The sequence below is a fragment of the Eucyclogobius newberryi genome, unplaced genomic scaffold, assembly GCF_026437365.1.
Source record: "Eucyclogobius newberryi isolate DKJ021-1_F unplaced genomic scaffold, fEucNew1.0.hap1 SCAF_82, whole genome shotgun sequence".
In the NCBI taxonomy this organism is placed as follows: domain Eukaryota; kingdom Metazoa; phylum Chordata; class Actinopteri; order Gobiiformes; family Gobiidae; genus Eucyclogobius; species Eucyclogobius newberryi.
Genome location: NW_027316523.1, coordinates 96784 through 120123, shown reverse-complemented (window position 1 = coordinate 120123; position 23340 = coordinate 96784). Strand labels below are relative to the sequence as shown.

The following is a 23340-nucleotide window of genomic DNA, read 5'->3' as shown; positions in this document are numbered from 1 at the left end:
TTAGTCTCGCCTGAATATTGTCAATTTGTAATGGTCCTGCGCATGACATACTTCATTGTGTGTTTATGCTGTTCACTGCACATGATGTTGTCATGACAACAACTGTGTAAAGTTTCAGATCTCTAGGAACAGGCATTTTTGTGCTTTGACCTTTTTGTATCAAAAAGCATATTCGGAACAAGTGATCCAAATAATGCCAACTGTGCCAAACTGTTTTATTACAATTTTAGCTCCTCTATGATCATAAAACATACATTTGATGTTTTGTAGGCCACTAATGCCTATTATAACTGCTAAAAGCAATGTATGTGAAAATGTGTAAATATGAGTTTACCCATGAATTTCCCATATAGAGGTGAAAAAAAAGATACAATATATTTATTTTATTTTTGTATCGGTATAATAATACATATATCTAACAAAATGCGCGTCCAAAAGGCTAATAAAATCAGAAAACGTGATGAGTAAAATCTAGTCGCCAAATGCCGTAAAATCTAGGCTCTGACAGCCTTAGGCACGAGAATACAGAGGATTCTGTGTGAATAAACCCTTAGTCCCGCTCCGCATTCTAAAGCTATTCTTATTGGCTAGAATAATATGTCAATCAAAGTCTGATACGTCTCAGTTAGCATGAGCTATGTGGCTAAAAACGTCGGAAGCGGTGCATTTTTTTTTCCCCGGAGGCTGTAAAAAACAAACCCGTGGACAGTGGATGGTCTCATTCTGTAGGTAACAGTCTGAAGAAAAGATCGATGCCAAACACCATCTTATAAGTCAAACAGGTCATTTGTTATGGACGAGCCTTCATCCTGAATATCGTCAGAGAAGAAAACTTTGTTTACTTGACAAAATCTCGAAATCGGAAATTAAAGCCGTTTCCTTCATCATAAACAGCAAACAGGACATGAGTTTATAAAAGTTGAGACTTTCTCACAAACTATTGGCAATTGCTTATTGGGGCATAGTATTCAATGTAAATCAATGACATTTGTTTTGTTGAGAAAATAATCTTTAAAATGATGTATAACTTGCTGGTATTGACCACGGAAATAAAAGTGATGATGTAAGAGAACTTTTGAGATATGGAAAATGCGCGCCGGCCACAGGTGAATGGGAACTGGTTAAACAGCCACATAAAGTTATTTACATTTAGGTCTATTTTCTGGACTCTAAATTGAACTAAAAATACGTAACTTTGCTTCTTAAATTGTCACAATTATTATTTGTTGGTTCATACTGTTATATTGTGGCCTGAATAATCACTATTATGGATTAACCTAATAATATTGACTTCTCTACAAGTCTACTATTTTAAAAAAGATTCACCAATTAGCCGACTACTAAAATAATCATCAGTGACAGCCTTAATGTTAAATATAAAGTGCTCTGGTCTTTACCAGCTAAATGGTCAATGCTTTTCCTCTCTTTTCTCTTCTCTCCTTCTTGCTATTTTCTACTAAACCAGTTTACATCGCAGTGTGCACAAATCTAAAGTTGTGAAATGGGCCTCACTGTTATTGATTATGGCTTTGGGCTTAACCGTGTCAGATGCAGTGTCACCTTGTCCCATGTCAGAGAATGGAGTGAATGCCCCGAAATAAAGCAGGTTATGGACTGGCGACATTGGTCTTATACAAACAGCAGCATTGACCCTATCCGCTCTCAGTAAATACACTATGCACCAGGATCGTCCAGCACACGGCTGGAGTCTGCCCTCAAAAGCTATGAGTCATTTCTCCAGAACTCTTAAATGTTTCATGGAAATTCTCCTTCGCTCCATATAAACAGAGACGTGGTCAAATCCATATATTTTATCATTTTCTTATTGGAAAGTTGCATTCATGGAACCCTTAAAATCCACTGAATGTTACACATCGTCATCATCATCACATTTACAGTTTGTTTTGTAATAGATTTGACTATTCATTTTGAGTTTTTATGCTCTTCCTTTTGTAGCCCTTTCCAATGTTTTTATTATTTCATTTCTATCACGCACACAGGTAGTTAAACTAGTAATGTAATTGAATTATGTGTGTCTTATGTCGACATTTTATTCATACTTGAGATTTTTTACATTGATTTTTGTAATACATGTTTTAAAGGCGGTATGGACGATTTTTCGGCGATTTGAGAACGCAGGCGGAAGTGCGCATGCGCACTCCCCGTGCAGACTGATACAACACACACGTGCGTTTGTTTATTAGCGCAACGGAGCGCATTGCATTGCTCGTCTTTCTCCATCTTCATTTTGCCCCGTACACTGAGGGAACTATATTATTATAGATCCATGCGCTTAGGCACGCGGAAACGTGGGGACGATCCTGACGCGGCTGCAGGTGAGCGATAGGACTAATGATTTATCCACGCCACGAGGAAATATGATAAAAAAATTGGCTGAAAAAAAATCGTCCATACCACCTTTAATAGGGGTGTAACCACAATGCATTGCAATTCTTGAATGTCATGATACACAGGCCGCGAAATAGACGGGGGCCCGGAGCCCGTAAGAAGTCAAATCGCCAGCGGGCCCGGGGTTTGAATTAGGAGGGGGCCCCCGTGCCCCTGTATCTAAATTTCTCGAAAAAAAACGAAAAGATTGAACTAGTAATTTGGCCATATTCAAGGCATTTTCATCGCTTAAGTTTGGTTTTGACAGACATGCCCACTTCGCAGTCTTCTCGCTTCTCATTGGCCGAGCGGTGTCTGTGATCTAATTTCAATGAAAGCGGACGTCTGATTGGCCGCTGCGTTCGGTCTTGTTCGGAAATGCCAGCTCTAATTTTGCCCCAAAAGTGATCTCTAGGTTGGCGGCGTCAATCTCTACTCAGTCCACAATTCAGTCTTTTTAAAGTTGTTTGCAACAAAAGCTGTGTCAATGTGGAAGTCCTCACACGCACACGCACGCACGCTCTCGCTCTCGCTCTCGCTCACTCTGACTCTCACTCTGACTCTCACTCTGACTCTCACTCTCACTCTCACTCTCACTCTGACTCTCACTCTCACTCTCACTCTGACTCTCACTCTGACTCTCACTCTCACTCTCACTCTCACTCTCACTCTGACTCTCACTCTGACTCTGACTCTGACTCTGACTCTCACTCTCACGCTCACGCACTCGCTCTCTCTGACTCTCACTCTCACTCTCACGCTCACTCTCACTCTCACTCTCACTCTCACATTATTATTTACAATAACATTAATTTTGCAACCAAAGGAGGGATAATAACATTTAAAATGTTCATTATTTTAAGAATCGTAACTAGGTGAATCAAATTGAAGGTCCTGAATTGTGAAATGAACCAAATCTATCCTTCAAATCAACAAGTTGTATCTTTTTAGGCTTTAACTATTGATCAACTAATTGTGACTAGTTGAGTAAAAATAATAATCCCAGTTGTAGTTTGATTATCCTAATTATCTGGAATATACACACACAAAAACATATACTAAAAGACCTTTTTACAACAGTAAAAAACAAAAAACATTGGCATTATTAAATCCAAATGTCTCTATCTAAAAGCCTTCAGTCACCATATTTTGACCATTATGTGGTTGATAATGTATTGAAAAGTCTCAATCTACCACAGCAATAATCGTTGACTAGTCGAATACAAAATGATTGTTATTTGCAACCCTACGTTTAGTATGTTTTTACTCCGCTTCTGTTTGCGATTCCAATTTCCTTTTGCAAATGGCCTGTGCCTGCTACTTTCACCGTACGCTTTTAGTCTTTATGGGAATGGCAAATGAAACAAGCAGCTTTTAGTGATCCACGCTCCAATCTCCTGACAGTTTGAAGCACTCTTCTCTGCTGTGTGTCTGTTTGATGAATGAGAAAGCCATTTCCCCCCTTGATCCCACCGTGTCCTCTGCAGGTGCTGATTCCCATCTCGCTCTTCGTGTCCATTGAGATTGTGAAGATTTGCCAAGTTTATTTCATCCACAACGACCTGGAGCTGTACGACGAGGAGACCGACTCCCATCTGCAGTGCCGGGCCTTGAACATCACTGAGGACCTGGGTCAAATGCAGTACATTTTCTCTGATAAGACCGGCACACTCACCGAGAACAAGATGGTGTTTCGCCGCTGCACTGTGGCTGGAGTGGAGTACTCCCATGATGCTAACGGTGAGAGAAATGTCATGGATTTAAACCTGCGGGCAAAACAATATTGATGTTTCGTTTTTTTTATGAGCCATATTCTACCTTAAAATACTCTTTTGTAACGTGAAATGCCTTGATCTCTCCTTCTTTAACGTCGGGGCCAGATGCTTATTGACCGGCCGATGATGAAGCAGACTCTTGACACTATACTGTACTTCTAAGTAGCAGATAGTAGCATCATAATTGTGAATTATATTGAATTAATCATTTAATCTGTTCATTCTCTTCATTTTAAACATTTGTTTCAATAATTGTGATTTGTATTTCAATTACTGCAGCTCTTTTTAGTAAAAGTAAAACATTTGACCATAGTTAGAAAAAATGCCTTGTTAGAGTCTCGAACCTATGACCTTTTTCTTGGCTGTTTCTACAAAACTCCTCTTATATTTTCTTGGTTTTCTCTTTTAGCCCTAATTCTCATAACCATCAAATAGATATTAAAGGCAGTGACCAGTGTATTTCCCTTGTAGTGTGGTCCTTTTTCACGGTGAAGTCAACGCTAACAAAACGTTGATACTAAAACCTTCTAATGTGGTTGGTTTATGGGGACATAGTATTATGGTCCAATTGTTCTCTTCACATTTACCCTCTCAACGTTGTATTTCGAGTTATTCCTGGCTGTTCGAGTGGTCTTTATGCTCCTTAATTGGTGATACACATTGCAGCTATTTTCTATGGTATTTGCTAACTGCAGCTCTCCATATTCCCAGCAGTCACCATGGTTCACCGTGGTGTTGTGATGACTTTTACTGCGACATTTGTGAAAGAGCAGGCGGAAACAGAGCTGCAGTTTTCAAACCAGAAATTAGCTGACATTTTTCCATTAATGAATAATTTTGGATCAATAATGCAATGTAAATGTACCGTGTAATGTAATGTAAGTACATGGCTGACAAAAGCATACCATATGGTCTGTAAGGAAAAATAAGCGTTACCACGGTTGGGGGTTAATCACCAGTTGCTGCTGAATCATAACCATCACTGCTGTGATTATACAACCACACGTTCTTCTCTGTTTGCTCAGTTAAATCCAGGCCTGACGCATTTAAACCTGTACATTTAGGCCATTCTTAAGTGACTATTTGATTGACAGCCCGGAGACTGGCCATGTACCAGGAGGTAGACTCGGAGGAGGAGGACTTCTTGTCTCACGGAGGAACGCTGCCAAGGCGGGACAGTGTGGCGAGCCACCAGAGCGCCCGCGTCGTGCTCAGATCCCACAGCACAAAGTCCCACCGGCGAACAGGCAGCCGAGCCGAGGCCAAACGCGCCAGCATCCTGTCCAAGCACACAGCCTTCAGCAGCCCCATGGTCAGTCCAGAACTCCTTTTGTCATTCAGATTTCCTTTTTGTTTGAGGGAGGGCTGTGTCATAAGGTTCGTCCTGTTAAACTTTGCCCCAAACCACATGCTTTTATTTATTTATTTTTTTTTTTTCCATAGCACCCTTTAAACATTCTATAATACAATCACACTATTCTGTTTTGAAGCAATTCAATTTATTTTTGTAACGCCCAAAATCACAACAACAGTTTTTAGATTACCGGTATTTATAGAAGTTGGAATGTTGTCATTATTATTATCATACATTTTGTTACAAGTGTGTGACAGCTGAAGTAAACAAAGACATGGATTTGAGCCATACAATAACACACATATTCCCCCATCTGTCTGTCAGGAGAAAAACATCACCCCGGACCCTCAGCTCCTGGAAAAAGTGAACGAGTGCAGCAGTCAGATGGACTTCATGCGCTTCCACAGCCAGTCACTGTCCACGCTGCCCTCTGACCTCTGTGACATCATCGACTTCTTCATCGCACTCACCATCTGCAACACTGTGGTGGTGTCTTCCCCCAACCAGCCCCGCCAGAAGGTGCTTTTAAACACTTTTTTAACACTAACAAAGCAATTTTCCAGATGTCAAAAGATGATTTACAGGTACAGTGGTAAACAATGAGCTCATCCCATTTAAGCCATTGTAGATAAATGGTGGTTTACCTAAAATAGTAGCTTCTTTTTGTCAAGTCATGTCAAGTCAGCAGCACAAAACTGGATCCTTCTAAAAGCCAAGTGTTTGTTCTTGTTGCATAAACATGATACGCATTAAAGAGCTACTGTAATAGACGCAATATAAAAGTGTTTCATTCAGTTACTACAGATCTCCAAACTAAAAATGCAAGATATGTTCCAATGGAATTGTAAGTCATTTGTAGAGATAAAAGAGAATGAACCTCAAAAAGTACTGGCCTTTTCACATCTTACTTTGCGAGCATCGTGCCCCGTGGAATCTTTTGCTTATAATCTGTCTCTATTGGCCTTTATTTTCGAGTTTGTCTCACTGCAACTTGTAACCAAGCAGCGTCAGTAATAGTTGCATAACACTGAGCTGTTGAACTTGAACTTTGCACTCAGTTATTGTTTCTCTTCTTTTGAACTCTTCAGGAGCAGTTCCCCATCACAAATGACTTTGACTTCAAAAAATACCAACATGGTCCAAATCTCTCCCGCTGGTGCATGTACCTTCCAGTATTTTTGTGTCCTATGTTTGAAGTTCCCCTCTATCTCTCGCTGCGGTGTATCCGTGTTTTGTTTTGGGGCGGTCTGGGTGTGTGCTGTCCTGTGCAGGGCTTACACTCACAAATCTTACACAAAGTAAATGTTGTAACCCGTGAGATGAGATGGAGGGGAATTGAAATGTGTGCTGTAGGAATGGTTTGTGATATTCACTATAGGTTTGTCCTGTGTTTGTTTAGAGTTACAGTCGCCCACATTTTAAGGTTCCTTTGTGGACACTATAAAATCTGAGTGAGAATCAGCACGTGGGCGGTTTCTGCACAGGCCGGATAGTACAAACAGTCACTTTCTATTGTACTGCGCCTCTGTCTTTCAACACCATTCTACAATAGCAAGTGGAATGCAAAATGTGTAGCACTGATTGTATCAAGCTAAAAACAATGGTGATAGTTTTTACATTTGTGTAATGGAAGACTTTTGGGCACTGGAATGATAGGAACCAGACTGATGAAGGTGTATGTACTTTAAAAGCACAAAGGAGCTTCATTGATTACAAATCGTTAACATATAACAGTTATAGGTATAGACTGAATAATATGCAGAATTATTAAGGTGTGACTGAATCAAAAGACAACATGATGTATGTTTTTGACGAGGTTCCAACAACTCTGTTATAGCAAAATAGAATCATTTTTTTGTCAACTGGACAAACGTAGCTTCTGGTGAGTCACTGCCTTACATCTGTCTGGAGGGAGCAGCCAACTACACTGAAACTATCAACCAGTTAGTATTTGTTGTTACTTAGGTCTAAGGGTTGATCTGTCACCCAAGTCGTATTTAGCGTACCGTATTTTCCACACTATAGGGCGCACTGAATTATGTCAATGAATGGTCCATTTTCGATAATTTTTCGTATATCAGGAGCACTGGAATATAAGGCTGTTGTTTTTTGAGAAAATGAAAGGCTTTTGAGTGCACCTTTATAGAGCGGAAAATACGGTAATCGTTCATGCCTATACCAGCTCATCTTACTCCTATTTACATACTCTGATTAGCCCTATTGTTTCCTTTGGTTTAGGCCTGCGGATGGAGGTGTAAATGGATGCTAAGTTGTACTTTAGACTCATTTCTGTTCAGAGATATCTTCTTTTTCTGACAAATTAGAGTAGTTCACTAGACTTAACTAGCAACAGATACTCCTTACTGTACACAACTAGTAATTGTTAGTTTCAGTGTAGTTAGCCTTATATCTGTCTGAAAAGAGGAGCTGTGACTCACCAGTTATGTTAGAGAATCATAAGAAGCCACTTGGATGAGTGGAAAAAGCTTCAGTTGTAGTCATCTGGACTCAGTTATAAAAAATGAAAAATAGACGTTTCGACTCTCATCCAAGAGTCATTGTCAATAAAAGAATTTAGGTTGAGAACTCCGATATTTATACTATTCTGTGGTAAGTCCAGCCCATTGGGAGGAACCTTCCTAAAGAGGAAAGACTTGTTTGTTTCAACAGAAACTTACCCTCTTGGTATCTACCGAGCCTATTCAACCCTTTAATGGGCTATTAGTCTCCCCTTTGTCTTTGTGAGACCCTGGCTCACCCTGAGTACCTGATTAGCAGGTAGTCTACAAGGTTCAATCTTCCTGTAGTCTACAATGGGATCCTGAACCCCTGGAGAGGTAGAGGACCAGTACCAGGACATTTAGATGCTAATCAGGTACTCGGGGTGAGCCAGGGTCTCACAAAGACAAAGGGGAGACTAATAGCCCATTAAAGGGTTGAATAGGCTCGGTAGATACCAAGAGGGTAAGTTTCTGTTGAAACAAACAACTCTTTCCTCTTTAGGAAGGCTCCTCCCAATGGGCTGGACTTACCACAGAATAGTATAAATATCGGAGTTCTCGACATAATTCTTTTATTGACAATGACTCTTGGATGAGAGTCGAAACGTCTATTTTTTTATAACTGAGTCCAGATGACTACAACTGAAGCTTTTTCTACTATGGAACACGCCTGGACGAATGAGGGATTACACCGACACTTGGATGAGTGGTCGAAACATCTTCACTCTTATTTTGCTATGGAACCTGGATGACTGAGGCGCAACACAGACAAAAAAACGAAAGAATCCAGACTCATTCATGCATTATCTCATGTGTCCCAGGTGAGGATGCGATTCGAGCTGAAATCCCCAGTAAAAACCATAGAGGACTTTATCAAACGCTTCACCCCAAGTCGCCTCACTTCTGGCTCAAACAACAGCAGCTCCTCCAGCCTGAACCGCTCCAACAACCGCGCCGGCTCCAGTCTCGTTTCCTCCCCCTCCGCCGACAGCACCCTCACCAAGCTGGACGAGGAGAAGAGCCCCCCGGACCTGCAGCATGCCTTCACCCCCGTCCCGCCATGTTACGACCCCGCCAAGGCCTGGAGACTGGAGGACGGGGAGCTGAGATATGAAGCCGAGAGTCCAGACGAAGCGGCGCTGGTCTACGCTGCCAGGGCCTACAAGTGTTCGCTGGTGGGACGCCTGCCCGACCAGGTGACCGTCGAGCTGCCACATCTGGGTAAACTGAGCTTCGAGCTGCTGCACACGCTGGGGTTCGATTCGACGCGGAAACGCATGTCTGTGGTGGTCCGACACCCGCTGACCGACCAGATCACTGTGTACACCAAAGGAGCGGATTCTGTCATTATGGACCTCATCAGACCGCCTGATACTGGTAAGGACTCACTACAGCTGCTGTGTTATCTGAACATTCAATGACCCGCAGGTTAAAGCAGGTGAATACTGCTGTTTGTTTGTGGGGCAGACTCCTAAGCTGTGTGTAAATGTGTGTGTGAACGGGTGAGTGTTCCTTGATGTAAAGCGCTTTGAGTGCAGGTAGGTAAAGAACTTTTATATTATGAACACATGGGATTACAACAACCAATGTGCCATTTGAAAGGAGGATGGGTTCGCCACATTGCCCCCAGCAGGAGAACAAATCAATGTGTCTGTTACTTTATTCCAACATTTAGGAATGTGGAAAAGCATTCTGGAATTAGGCAATTTAAACTTGAATGATCTTTTAATCTTGTCACAACGGTGTTTCCTCATCATTAGTTTTGTCAAAAGTTGTATTTTGATTCCTGTATGTTGGAGTGTTCCTGTTTTGGCCTGAGGCTCAAATACTCGGATTAATTAAAAAAATTAAGACACCAAGTGATCCATGTAGGATTCTATAATGTCACAGTCACTTTTCAAAAGACATCCAGGCTTTAATGTCTTTTAGGCACTCTAGCAATGGCATAACACTATAGGAGTCAGATTTGTTATTGCCTGCCGTTTTAATGCCCCTTTCTTTCACTGTCTTTGCAGCGAATCCTTCATGTCATCCAGGAAATGTCTTTCCAAATGACTCATTTTGTTATTTGACAACTTGGCATGACAAAGCAAACATGCAGACAATCCTTCTGCGTTGACAAAGCAAGCAAATGATTCGGTCCATTCTTCTTTGAATCTACTGTTCTCATCATTTCTTCTGTTACGGTTTATTTACAACAGCCACCTGCGCCGCCCCGTGTGCGCCGCCCGTGTGCGCCGCCCGTGTGCGCCTCCCTTGTGCGCCGCCCATGTGCGCCGCGCTGAATCGATAATTTAATATTTATTATACACATTAATACATATTTTTACCCCATTGGAAAACGTTAAGAACGTTTGCGTCATGTTTGTTCTACAGAAACCAAATATATCCCCCCATCTAGTTTCATTTTCATAAATTTTTGAAAAGCTCCAGGAGCCACTAGGAGGGAGCTAAAGAGCAGCTCCGAACCCGCGGGTTGCCGACCCCTGTATTAGAGCATACTGGATTTATAAAGTGCTTTGTAGATTAACATGACATTTCACACATTTTCTTATACAGAGTAAAAACATTACCCATTTGGTACATTTTTAAGACCCCTTTTCAAAAAAAATTCTAGATACGTATCGCAATGAGGGAATTGTATCAGAATTTACATGTATCGGGATACGTATCGTATCGAGACCCCTGTATCGGGATATGCATCGTATCGGCATCGTATCGGGATACGCATCGTATCGCGACCCCTGTATCGAGATACGCATCGTATCGCGACCCCTGTATCGAGATACGCATCGTATCGCGACCCCTGTATCGAGATACGCATCGTATCGCGACCCCTGTATCGGGATACGCATCGTATGGCGATGGTCATGGCAATAGCCATCCCTAGTTTCTAATGTCAAGCAATTTTAGATTTTATTTCAGTTCACAATGAATAAAACGGAAAATAATTATCTCTTTATGTTAAAGCGTAATATGTCTCCTTTAAGTTAAATTATCTTAGAGTTTGGACAAAAGTGATCTGATATTCAGCTGCTGGCACAAAATGTGTTAATTGCCCCTAAGGTTTCTATGACGTAGGTTCCTGAGTTCTTTTGGGAAACCAGAGCGTGTGCAGACCTATCGTGCCCAGTGCCCACACAGGGACTGAGGATCTTCTAATTCAGGGCAAAGAACCTGCTGTACACAATACATTTATAAACAAGGCTGGCAAAAAAAACATTGTTCAACAAACTTCATTTCACCTGTTACACTGCTTAGTCTTGTATCTGTGGCAAATCTAGACGAGCGAGAGACTTATTACCAACTGTTTTTCATATCTCCGTTGGCAAGGTTATTCGAGCTCATGTAATATCAATGCTCCGTAAGTTCCACTGCAAACAATGTAGTATCTGTGGTGAAAGTGTGTTTCCACTGTGGGGCCAGTCCCATATCTGTGGTGAAAGTGTGTTTCCACTGTGCCAGTCCCATATCTGTGGTGAAAGTGTGTTTCCACTGTGGTGCCAGTCCCATATCTGTGGTGAAAGTGTGTTTCCACTGTGGTGCCAGTCCCATATCTGTGGTGAAAGTGTGTTTCCACTGTGTCAGTCCCATATCTGTGGTGAAAGTGTGTTTCCACTGTGCCAGTCCCATATCTGTGGTGAAAGTGTGTTTCCACTGTGGGGCCAGTCCCATATCTGTGGTGAAAGTGTGTTTCCACTGTGGGGCCAGTCCCATATCTGTGGTGAAAGCGTGTTTCCACTGTGCCAGTCCCATATCTGTGGTGAAAGTGTGTTTCCACTGTGGGGCCAGTCCCATATCTGTGGTGAAAGTGTGTTTCCACTGTGGTGCCAGTCCCATATCTGTGGTGAAAGCGTGTTTCCACTGTGCCAGTCCCATATCTGTGGTGAAAGTGTGTTTCCACTGTGGGGCCAGTCCCATATCTGTGGTGAAAGTGTGTTTCCACTGTGTCAGTCCCATATCTGTGGTGAAAGTGTGTTTCCACTGTGGTGCCAGTCCCATATCTGTGGTGAAAGTGTGTTTCCACTGTGGGGCCAGTCCCATATCTGTGGTGAAAGTGTGTTTCCACTGTGGGGCCAGTCCCATATCTGTGGTGAAAGTGTGTTTCCACTGTGGTGCCAGTCCCATATCTGTGGTGAAAGTGTGTTTCCACTGTGGGGCCAGTCCCATATCTGTGGTGAAAGTGTGTTTCCACTGTGTCAGTCCCATATCTGTGGTGAAAGCGTGTTTCCACTGTCAGTCCCATATCTGTGGTGAAAGTGTGTTTCCACTGTGGTGCCAGTCCCATATCTGTGGTGAAAGTGTGTTTCCACTGTGGTGCCAGTCCCATATCTGTGGTGAAAGTGTGTTTCCACTGTGTCAGTCCCATATCTGTGGTGAAAGCGTGTTTCCACTGTGCCAGTCCCATATCTGTGGTGAAAGTGTGTTTCCACTGTGGGGCCAGTCCCATATCTGTGGTGAAAGTGTGTTTCCACTGTGGTGCCAGTCCCATATCTGTGGTGAAAGTGTGTTTCCACTGTGTCAGTCCCATATCTGTGGTGAAAGTGTGTTTCCACTGTGGGGCCAGTCCCATATCTGTGGTGAAAGTGTGTTTCCACTGTGGTGCCAGTCCCATATCTGTGGTGAAAGTGTGTTTCCACTGTGGTGCCAGTCCCATATCTGTGGTGAAAGTGTGTTTCCACTGTGCCAGTCCCATATCTGTGGTGAAAGTGTGTTTCCACTGTGGTGCCAGTCCCATATCTGTGGTGAAAGTGTGTTTCCACTGTGGTGCCAGTCCCTTATCTGTGGTGAAAGTGTGTTTCCACTGTGCCAGTCCCATATCTGTGGTGAAAGTGTGTTTCCACTGTGCCAGTCCCATATCTGTGGTGAAAGTGTGTTTCCACTGTGGGGCCAGTCCCATATCTGTGGTGAAAGTGTGTTTCCACTGTGCCAGTCCCATATCTGTGGTGAAAGTGTGTTTCCACTGTGGGGCCAGTCCCATATCTGTGGTGAAAGTGTGTTTCCACTGTGGGGCCAGTCCCATATCTGTGGTGAAAGTGTGTTTCCACTGTGGGGCCAGTCCCATATCTGTGGTGAAAGTGTGTTTCCACTGTGGGGCCAGTCCCATAGATTGAATTCTTTGTTTGACTACAAATCACAAGCGATTCATCTTGACTTCTGATCCTAATCTGTTGGAAGTAACAGCTGGTCTGTTCGTAACCATAAAGTACAATAGTTCCCAGGATGCATCTGGCTGGTATAGAAGCGCTCTCATGTCAGCTGATCGGCTCATCTTCACACAACACTGGACGCCAGCCCTGTCGGTGAATACGCTACATTCCTTATTCACTTCACTTAATGCGCACAGTAGATCCACCAAGAACTGGACCTAAATGGATGTTTTCTTTACATATTAAGAATAAAACACAGAGCCAAGTGAAAAGTCTGGCATATTTCTCCTTTTGTATCCGTCCCATTTGTCCGAATGTCCGGTAAATTGGTACATTTTCAAATTCAGTACAAACGTTAGTCTTTCCATTTTGTAAAAGTTGTCCAACGTTATTTCAGTCCAGTCCTTGACGGTCGGCTCTGTTCCCCGTCGTCCAGCTCCGTGTGTGCTGCAGCCACAGGTATCCATCTATGGTTTCCATTGTCGGTTTCCCATACAAAAACCTAGAAAGTTTAATTTAATAAAGCAGTGTGAGTAAAAGTAGTGGATTACCAATTCACATTTTGCCAGTATAATTAACCATAAACCACCCCAATGTTTTACCATCTGAAACATTCTTAGCCTTAAAGGTTTGCTCCCTTGTAAAATAAAATGCCCAGCTGCTTTGTCACTTGTCAGAAGCTCTGCATGTGTCCAGCAGGGAAACACCCCCCAAACATTCACCTTTTCCACTGATGTAAACGATACGCTCCAGTGTGAGTTCTGCTCCTCTCAAAGCTCGCTTTCACTGCTCTCTGGAAAAAGTCATCTTTATGTGCTTGTTTTAAGAGCGGCTCTTTCTGCAGCGCTGCAAATGCTAAAGGTGCAACAGCTTGTTTGTATTCCAGGCACACCTAGGGTCACAATGCCACCTTCTTCTAACCCTTTTTCTAATGCTTTGTACATGGTCAACAGACTGTGAGCTGAAACAGTCTCGGCTGAGCACCAAAGTCATGCTTTTTGACAAATCGTGATTTGTATTGTGGCATATAATTAATGCTTTTTGGGCAGATGAAATGGACCAAGAAAAGCTATTAAACTAAATGATTTTACATAATAAGTGTGAGAGTTGTGCCGAGAGAAAGTGGTAAAGATTATGTATTTATTTGTATGGATCCCATTAGCTGAAAGCCATGCAATCAGCTAGTCTTCATGGTCCATTGTAATATTTTTGTATCTATTATTTTATATTCTTAATCAAACTCAAGACGCTGCGGCACCTGCGCAGAGTGTAGCATGTGTGTTATACTCTCAGCACAAAAAATAAATCCATTCATCGTTATCAATTATGATGACATGATACGGTATAATGACATCACATTTGTTGGTTGTGCAAAGTAAAATTTCAGTTCAAAGTGCACATTTACAGGAATATTAATGAATGTTTTGAACAGGATTTCAGTTGGTCATGGAGACGAAGTGTGGCGATTCTGTAAAGCGGTCCAGGATAGCATAGCATAGCATAGCATACACATACTTTTTAGTTATTCTTAGTAGTTATGTTAAAATGGACTCTTAATGATAAAAAATTGGTATTGGCTTTATTGGTTTTTGGAACAACAAATGCATATCTAATCCGTATTGTTGCAAACAAACCTTTCTGTCTCTTATTTGAACCACCATATTTTTTTTTTACTTTTTTTTAAACTTGCTATAAGTGATCTGTCCTTCCCTCTGGATCTACTGCGTTGTAACGCCAACATTTCCCCATGTGTGGACAATAAAGGCATATCTTATCTTATCTTATCATATAAAAACTCATTTAGACTTATTGGATTTAACATCTGTTATCATAGTGTGTGTGTTTCTGGCGATGCCTCGTTAGTGCCCCCTGTCTGTTCATTAGCAGCAGCTCATGAGACCCTGGACTAAATGACTCCTACACTGAGAGATTTAACTGTGCTGCATCAGTGATGCAAATTACCTCCATCACAGCACATCTTTTTCACCTCTATTTGTGCAAGTTTACTGTTTGATTCATTGGAATAATTGCCTTTCAACTTGTGGGTGGACAATATGATATATAATGTATACAATTGAATTGTGCTCCTCTGACTCTATGACAAAAATAAATTGATTTGATGATTTGATTTGATTTGACAGATCAGCCAATTTAGAGAGCTTGTTATATTTGGATGTAGTGTCAGGTTTCGAGTGAAAGACTGGAGGATTTAATCAGAGAAGTGTGAAAGTTAAACTTCAACCATTTTTAATGATTATGTCTCACGTCGTGTGCAGCGCCCTATAAAGGTGTTGTCTTTGCTGTTTTATTCTCGGTTAAGAAAGATGCTTGGATTCTTTTCTGTTTTTCCCCATCTTGTTCTTATTCTCACTTCTTCATTGCGTTCATTGTGGAGCAGCCTTTTCTCACACAAGTCTCCTCTTTGTAAGTCACTAATGTGTGAGTCCATTGGTCAAATGCAGCAGCCACTTTGAAGACATTTGTCATGAACAGCCCTTTTATAATGGCCTCATTTACACAGACGGAGACTTGTTTGGTGCTGCTCTAATAACAGAGCCATGCACCAGACCAAAGAGTCGCTGGACTTAAAAGACTCTAGCACTTATGTAACTTCAGGTTTATGAGTTGTTTTTTAGAGTTGCAGTAATTAACTGTTTGTACTTTGTGAAATTCTACAATCAGAAAAATGCTAATTAACTCATTGTTTGTGTCAGTAGTTGAGGGTTTGTGTTCGGGTACCTGTGATTTGGAGGTCTCCTGAAATACACCACTACCATAGATTCATGTCATTATGTGAGTACTGTGAAGGGCCTTTGAGCCCCTAGAAAAGCGCTAGGATTAATGCACTAAATGACAAAAATAATCTTAACGCATACTATAATTATCAACCATAAAGTAGTATGCACATTTTAGATGCTGGATATGGGACTCTTTTACTAATCTGTTTTTTCATTACATACATTACATTCAATGGTTTCCTCTGTTCACTTTCTTTTTTCGGAGGTAAAATAAACAGCTGTGCGCGCACTCGCCCTCCTCTCAAAGGACACGTGTTAGAAGTGGCTAGTTATGACCCAAACTACAGCTGTTTGAAATGATTTTAATGAACTCAAATTAATCTACGACACTTTCCCAAAGTGAAAGTGAAAGTATATTATGAACACATGGATTACAACAACCAATGTGCCATTTGAAAGGAGGATTGCCCCCAGCAGGAGAACAAATCAATGTGTCTGTTACTTTATTCCCTCTGACTGTAATTGGGCATAGTCAGTTGACAGTTGTTGTTGTTTTTATTTTTATGCTTGTAGGATTTGTAGGGCTTAACGCGTTAACAAATGCATTAATCATGAATTGACACAGATTCACCGCAGTCATGCTTTTAGATTGCACTGCAGGCTTCTTTACCTGGAAGAAGGTGGAAGGTTTAGGAGAAGCCTGACATCACGCTGTTAAATGTACGAATCCATACGTCTTCATGTGGACGAGTGTAGATCACTCAGTGTCTGAGGTTCACGAGCGTGGAGCTGCGCAGCGCGCTTCCACTTACGCTGCGCGGCAAAACAAAGAGATCTCCAGTTGAACCCCGTCAGCTCCACAAGGAAAATACAACTTTTGTGTTGGCACTGCACCAAGTAAATGGGCCAAACATTTCACCAAACTACAAAAGATCACTTGTAGATGCCAGGTCAATCCCAGCAGCTACATCTGTCACCATAACGGCAAGTAACACCCGCAAGCGGCAATAAAAGGCCTTGAGCCATTAAACCTGTTGTTTGGTCCTGAACATTAACCTGAAATATGTGACCACACAGTTTCTTTGTTAAAGGCGCAATGGGCGATTTTTTCGGCGATTTGAGAACGCAGGCGGAAGTGCACATGCCACTCCCCCGTGCGCATGCCACTCCCCCGTGCTCATGCCACTCCCCCGTGCGCATGCCACTCCCCCGTGCGCATGCCACTCCCCCGTGCGCATGCCACTCCCCCGTGCGCATGCCACTCCCCCGTGCGCATGCCACTCCCCCGTGCTCATGCCACTCCCCCGTGCGCATGCCACTCCCCCGTGCGCATGCCACTCCCCCGTGCGCATGCCACTCCCCCGTGCGCATGCCACTCCCCCGTGCGCATGCCACTCCCCCGTGCGCATGCCACTCCCCCGTGCGCATGCCACTCCCCCGTGCTCATGCCACTCCTCCGTGCTCGTGCACATGCCACTCCCCCGTGCACATGCCACTCCCCCGTGCTCATGCCACTCCCCCGTGCACATGCCACTCCCCCGTGCACATGCCACTCCCCCGTGCACATGCCACTCCCCCGTGCTCATGCCACTCCCCCGTGCACATGCCACTCCCCCGTGCACATGCCACTCCCCCGTGCACATGCCACTCCCCCGTGTGGACTGATACATCACACACGTGCGTTTGTTTATTAGTGCGACGGATCACATCGCATCTCTCGTCTCCCGTAGATTTCCGTCTCTTCTGCGTCAGCTCGAACTGTCTTTCTCCGTCTTCATTTTGCCCTGTACACTGAGGGAACTATATTATGATAGATCAATGCGCTTAGGCACGCGGAAACGTGGGACGAGCCGCACGCGGCTGCAGGTGAGCGGTAGGTGCGTTTTATGATTGACACGTGGCTGGACTAATAAGACTCAGATTTGGGCCAAAAAAATTGTCCATTCAACCTTAAATACAATGTTTGGACTTAAATTATATCCAGTTTGTCTTTAATTTTTAAATGTAGTTGTTGTTAGATTTGTGAACAAATGTATTTATTTTATTATCTTTAATAAATCAAAATAAATAAAATAGTTCAATAATATTTCATAAAACTGTGAATAATGAGTAGTGATGATGTTTTTTAAAAGTGCGCTATGCACTTAAATCACATTTCAAACATGTAATGAATCTGTTTTTTAATTGATTGATAGCATATCTGGCCTTATGGTTGTGTAAAAGTTGTCCTGATTTCCCTTGCCTAGTTGCATCCATGTCTGTATTTAATTCAATCTGTTCGGCCTGCAAATAGGAATTATAAAGCGTCATTTGCATTCTTAAATATTTGGTTGAAGGAAGCTTTGAGATGATTGACAGTTTTGCAATCATTTCCATCTTCTCTGTCAAATGATTTTTGTGTGGTGGTGGTGCATTGGATGGCATTGCTGTGCGCTCCAAGCTGTTATGTTATTAGCACGATTACATGGCACACTGAGTGTTGGCTGGTGCTTCTGTTACGTCCTCATGCCAAGAACATGTTCAAAACGCCCAAGGAAAGCTGATTGGAGGAGTAAAAGGAAAACTGATCGTTTTGGTATCTTTTTAAAGTTCATATAAAATAAATACATTTATCTATAGAATAAATTTGATCTTGATGAGTAATGGAAAATGTAGAGCCACATGGTAAATTTAGTGTGAGACCAGATGGCTCAATTCTTGTGATTCTTGGAGCTCGACTTTTGCAATCTGGTGATGCTAAAACTGAAATATACTGCAAAATAAAGATAGTTAATCTTTTTATAATCTGTTTTTATCTTTCAAGGAAACTCCAAAGGCAAACGTCAGAAAAAGATTCTGTACAGGACTCAGAACTACCTTAACCAGTACGCTGCAGATGGACTGAGGACACTATGCATCGCTAAAAAGGTACACGTTTAAACACTCAGTGAGATGATTTTAGACTAGTCTGTGGATACTGATGATGGCAATGAAAAAAGAACAAAATGGCACCTGCAAAGACCATGTGCAAGAAAAATGTACATATTTTGTAGTGACTGAAAGGGTGAAGTGTAACAAAATATTGATAAATGATTGTGATCTGCTTTCTTTCTAAAAGCATGTAACAATGAATTCTATTTATTCTATCGCTTTATATAGAAATGTTATATGCTGCATGAATGAAACCTTACTGTTGTTTCTGACCCTAACACTGTATTTCCTAAAATGATTCAACCTCTACGGAGTCACATATATTAAAAGGATTTGCTTGCACACATGTTGTCAGTTGGTTGTCCTTTTTGCTCATAATTGATGGTTTAGTCATTTGCCATCATATTAGGGGTCGTGGTCTGGTGTGTGGGGAGCTCTCATTCAATAGGAAACACTTTGTCTGTATTTGCTTCAATCTAGCTCATAAAGTCGTCATCTGCTCTTGTAGTTGAACAGCGGATAATTTAGTAGCTCTTCTACATTAAAATGAATGGATTTCTTGCCCCATGGAGGTCCGTCTCTGGTCGTTCCGTCAGATGCCGACAGCCTCTGTTTTGTGGCCAGTATCTACTGTATCAAAACTATCACTTGTGGCACCCTTGTATCATGCAGTCTTATTAAGGGACTGTATGGATCTGGTGCAGTGGAGATGGTGCTGGATGTGTCTGTACCGTCATGTCCGACTGTTCCACACGTTTTTGGTGACTCATCTCCAATCTGTGCCTCTCTCAAACGCTGATAATTTATGTCCTCACAGCCGCCTCATTATATCCATGCAACTGCAAAGCCTCTCACCACGATAGACACTCTCAAGCTCTCACTTTGTCCCATGGATCACTGTATGTCGCAGTGCAGTATAAGATCTTCTAATTAAGGGTAGATGGGAAAGAGAATGTCAATTTGTTCTGACTGAGGAAGAGTGGTAAAATATATATATATATATATATATATATATGTATATATATATATATGTATATATATATATATATATATATATACATATATATATATATATATATATATATATATATGTATATATGTATATGTATGGGTTAGGGTTAGGGTTAGGGTTAGGGTTCTCCATATATATATATATATATATATGTATATATATATATATATATATATATATATATATATATATATATATGTATATATATATATATATGTATGTATATATATATATATATATGGAGAACCACAGAATCAGTTTGGAGAGAATTCTGTTAACACAATGTCAAACTACCCATGATGAAGGAAATGCTAACTATTGGAGAAACTGGTTGCCAGGAGGCAAAGCATTTCCATGTGTTTTGAAACGGTCCTATTGTTCATTCCATTTGGTTTCAGAACTATATGGGCCTTAAGGCTCCGGCTGTGGACATAATCCACAGATACCTGGAGCAAACCCCTGGCTGCAGGAAAGAAGGCCGTTACAATGACTCAAACTGCACTGGAAATTACATTTGGACTAAACTTAAAAAGCTTTTCTTTTGTCTATTTTCTCTCTTGTTCTGTGTTTATATTCTACAAACATGAAGAAGAAGAAAATAAATACACTACACATTATATTATATATATATATAAAAAAACTGTCATTGAAATTGACACGTCACAAGAAAATAAATACACTGCAGGATTTTGACAGTTTGAATTAAGAAAATTACATAAAATATATATTCATAAAAATATGATGACCATATTAAACATACATTATATTATTATAATATATATTATATATATATTTATATATTATATATATATATATATATATTTATATATTATCATCTTTTCATGCCCCCATTCTAGATGTTTGATTGTAATATGCTTTTTTACTCGCCAGACTCTGTCAAAGGAAGAATATGCATGTTGGCTGCAGCGCCACCTTCAGGCAGAGACCTCCATCCAGGGCCGAGAGGAGCTTCTGTTTGAGTCTGCGCTGAGGCTGGAGACCAACCTTCACCTGCTGGGTAATGCTCACATGTCACACTGCCCCGCCCTGTCTAAAGAACCCCTTCAGTAACACATTGAATGTTGTGGGTTTTTTATATTGTGAAGACTAATATTTTGTTGTTTACTATCCTGTATTTTTCGTGCCTAGTGGGATTTTTTGGGTCAAGTACAAATCTGCTGAAATTGGAGGTCACTTGGCTGTATATGGTCCATTTCTCACAGTCGTCCTTTTCGACCCCCAGGAGCGACAGGGATCGAGGACCGGCTTCAGGACGGCGTTCCAGAGACCATTGCGTCCCTGAGGAGGGCAGGACTACAGATATGGGTGCTCACAGGGGACAAACAGGAGACAGCGGTCAATATCGCATACGCCTGTAAACTGCTGGACCCGGAGGAAGAGCTTCTCACTCTGAACGCTGACTCTCAGGTTAGTCTCGTAACATTTAGATCAGTTTGTTCTCCAGGACGGTGGGAATATTGATTTGGAGACTATAATGTAAGTATGAATTTGGAGTAGTAGGATTTGGAGACGTGCACAAACACATTACTCTTAAAATATACCTCGATAATCAGTTCACGTTTATGTCCCATTTGCTTGCGCCTTAAATAAGACACACCTGGACCTCAAACTATTTAGTGTAACTGCTACAAACATTTTTTTAACCTGAAATTCCATTAAAAAAAACAACAGTCAAATTCTATCATCAAATTCTGACCGGTTTCCATCTCAATTTGAAACTATAGGATGTTGTGATGTCACATGAACACATCCTTAGATAAACGATTGTACTTGCTATAATGGCAGGTCTTATTTGAACCCCGGTGTTGTAGTTTGTTTTGGACGCTGGTGTGAGCGGGAGTGTGAAGTTTAGTTCTGGTCTGGTGCAGCAGCTGTTTGCCAGATGCTGCAGGTCAGTCCAATCTCCCTCTCACTCGCTCCATCTCTGCCTGGCTCTGAATCAGAGACGCAAAATTATTGTTATAGAAATATCTCCTAATGTACAATGTCAAAATAAAACCATAAAAAACAACTAGAGTTATCTAATAAGGTTTTAATCTTTAGTCATCATTTTTTTGATTCAGTCCAACTTTAGTCTTGTTTTAGTGCAGGTCTGTTATTTTTGTTATGTATATATATAAATACAGTGCCTGTCCAAAAAATAGACGCCATAGAAAAAAAGTCACACACTCAATGTTTAGTAGAGGCGGCTTTAACTTTAATTACAGCACATATTCACTGTGGCATAGTTTCAATAAGCTTATTTATATTATTCCAGTGTTGCATTATTTTTCACATTGTGACATTGTATGGACATTCAAAAAGCAAAAATTAAATCTCCATACTAAATAATTATGGCTTTGTGTAATGAATTTTAAATAAGCAAATAAATCATATATGTTTAAGACATGTGACACACACTGCCTAGTAAAGCCCTTTGAAAGCCTTGACAGTGGTAAAGTGCTATATAAATAAACTCTGCTAATAATGTTTTGCTCCAATATCCAATGCCAAGTAACAACTATGATTAAAAGGTATTGTGTAAGTCTTCTAACATCCCGTCCCGTCTCTGAACCAGGAGGCATGTGCCCTGCTGCTGGACGAGAGCCTACATTACATCCAGGCCAAATTCCTCTGCTCCTCTTCAAACCAAGCTGCCAAAGCCCACCCTTCCCACCTGCCAGAGGCTGACGTGTACCCCTCGCTGCCTGTGCATAGACTGGGCTTAGTGATTGACGGGCGCACTCTGGCCTATGCGCTGGACCGCAGTCTGGAGGACAAGTTTCTGGCTGTGGCTCGGAGCTGCCGGTCGGTGCTGTGCTGTAGGTCTACGCCGCTTCAGAAGAGTATGGTCGTCAAACTGGTGCGCAACAAGCTCAAGGTCATGACCCTGGCCATTGGTGAGTATTGGTACCCGACGCACGTCTGTCGTTTGGCCTTTTCACCCATTCCATTGCATTGAGTATGTTTGTCAGGGATGCGTCTGGTGAGGATTGCAAAGGTAGCATATATAACTAAATGTCACAGTGTCGTACCCCTCATCTCGTCTCTGTTTGTCTTTCTAAGTCCATAAAGCCAATATGCTGTTTCCCCTCAGTATTCAACAAGTGAAAGCCCAGTTTGTTGTGAAATGAGTGTAAAAGTGCTCCCAGAGGGGTGTGTGCGCTGGCTTTTGACGCACCCCACGGCTCTATTTTAAACTAGAAAGGCTAAAAATGTCCATGAAACTTATATACAACTGAAAATATTGTTATCTAAATCTGTTTTTGGGCTGCCAGTCTGCTGTCTTGATATAGTGCCATCAAGAACAGACAGTCCCTTATTTAGAATTGTTTTGGCTGTATAGAGCTAGATCATTCATACGGCTGTAGCATTTGTGAAAAATAGACTGCACTAGATTGAAGGCACCCAATTAAAGCAGTAATGCAAAGAAATACAAATACAAATCTTCCTAACCATGCGAGTGATGAACCAAGTTAGTCAGATGCTTGTATTATCTTTGCATAAACGGC

General features: G+C 41.6%; 1 protein-coding gene across 1 annotated transcript in view; it reads left to right on the top strand.

Moving 5' to 3' along the window:
* The window catches only part of atp10a (ATPase phospholipid transporting 10A), a 77356-nt gene that overhangs the window by 31060 nt on the left and 22956 nt on the right, over window positions 1–23340 (top strand). Inside the window, exons 7-14 of the mRNA XM_072437714.1 lie at window positions 3876–4128; window positions 5258–5475; window positions 5842–6036; window positions 8840–9395; window positions 18710–18813; window positions 20720–20846; window positions 21072–21256; window positions 22407–22728. Of these exons, the coding sequence (XP_072293815.1) occupies window positions 3876–4128; window positions 5258–5475; window positions 5842–6036; window positions 8840–9395; window positions 18710–18813; window positions 20720–20846; window positions 21072–21256; window positions 22407–22728 (1960 nt within the window). The remainder of the gene's footprint in view (window positions 1–3875; window positions 4129–5257; window positions 5476–5841; window positions 6037–8839; window positions 9396–18709; window positions 18814–20719; window positions 20847–21071; window positions 21257–22406; window positions 22729–23340) is intronic.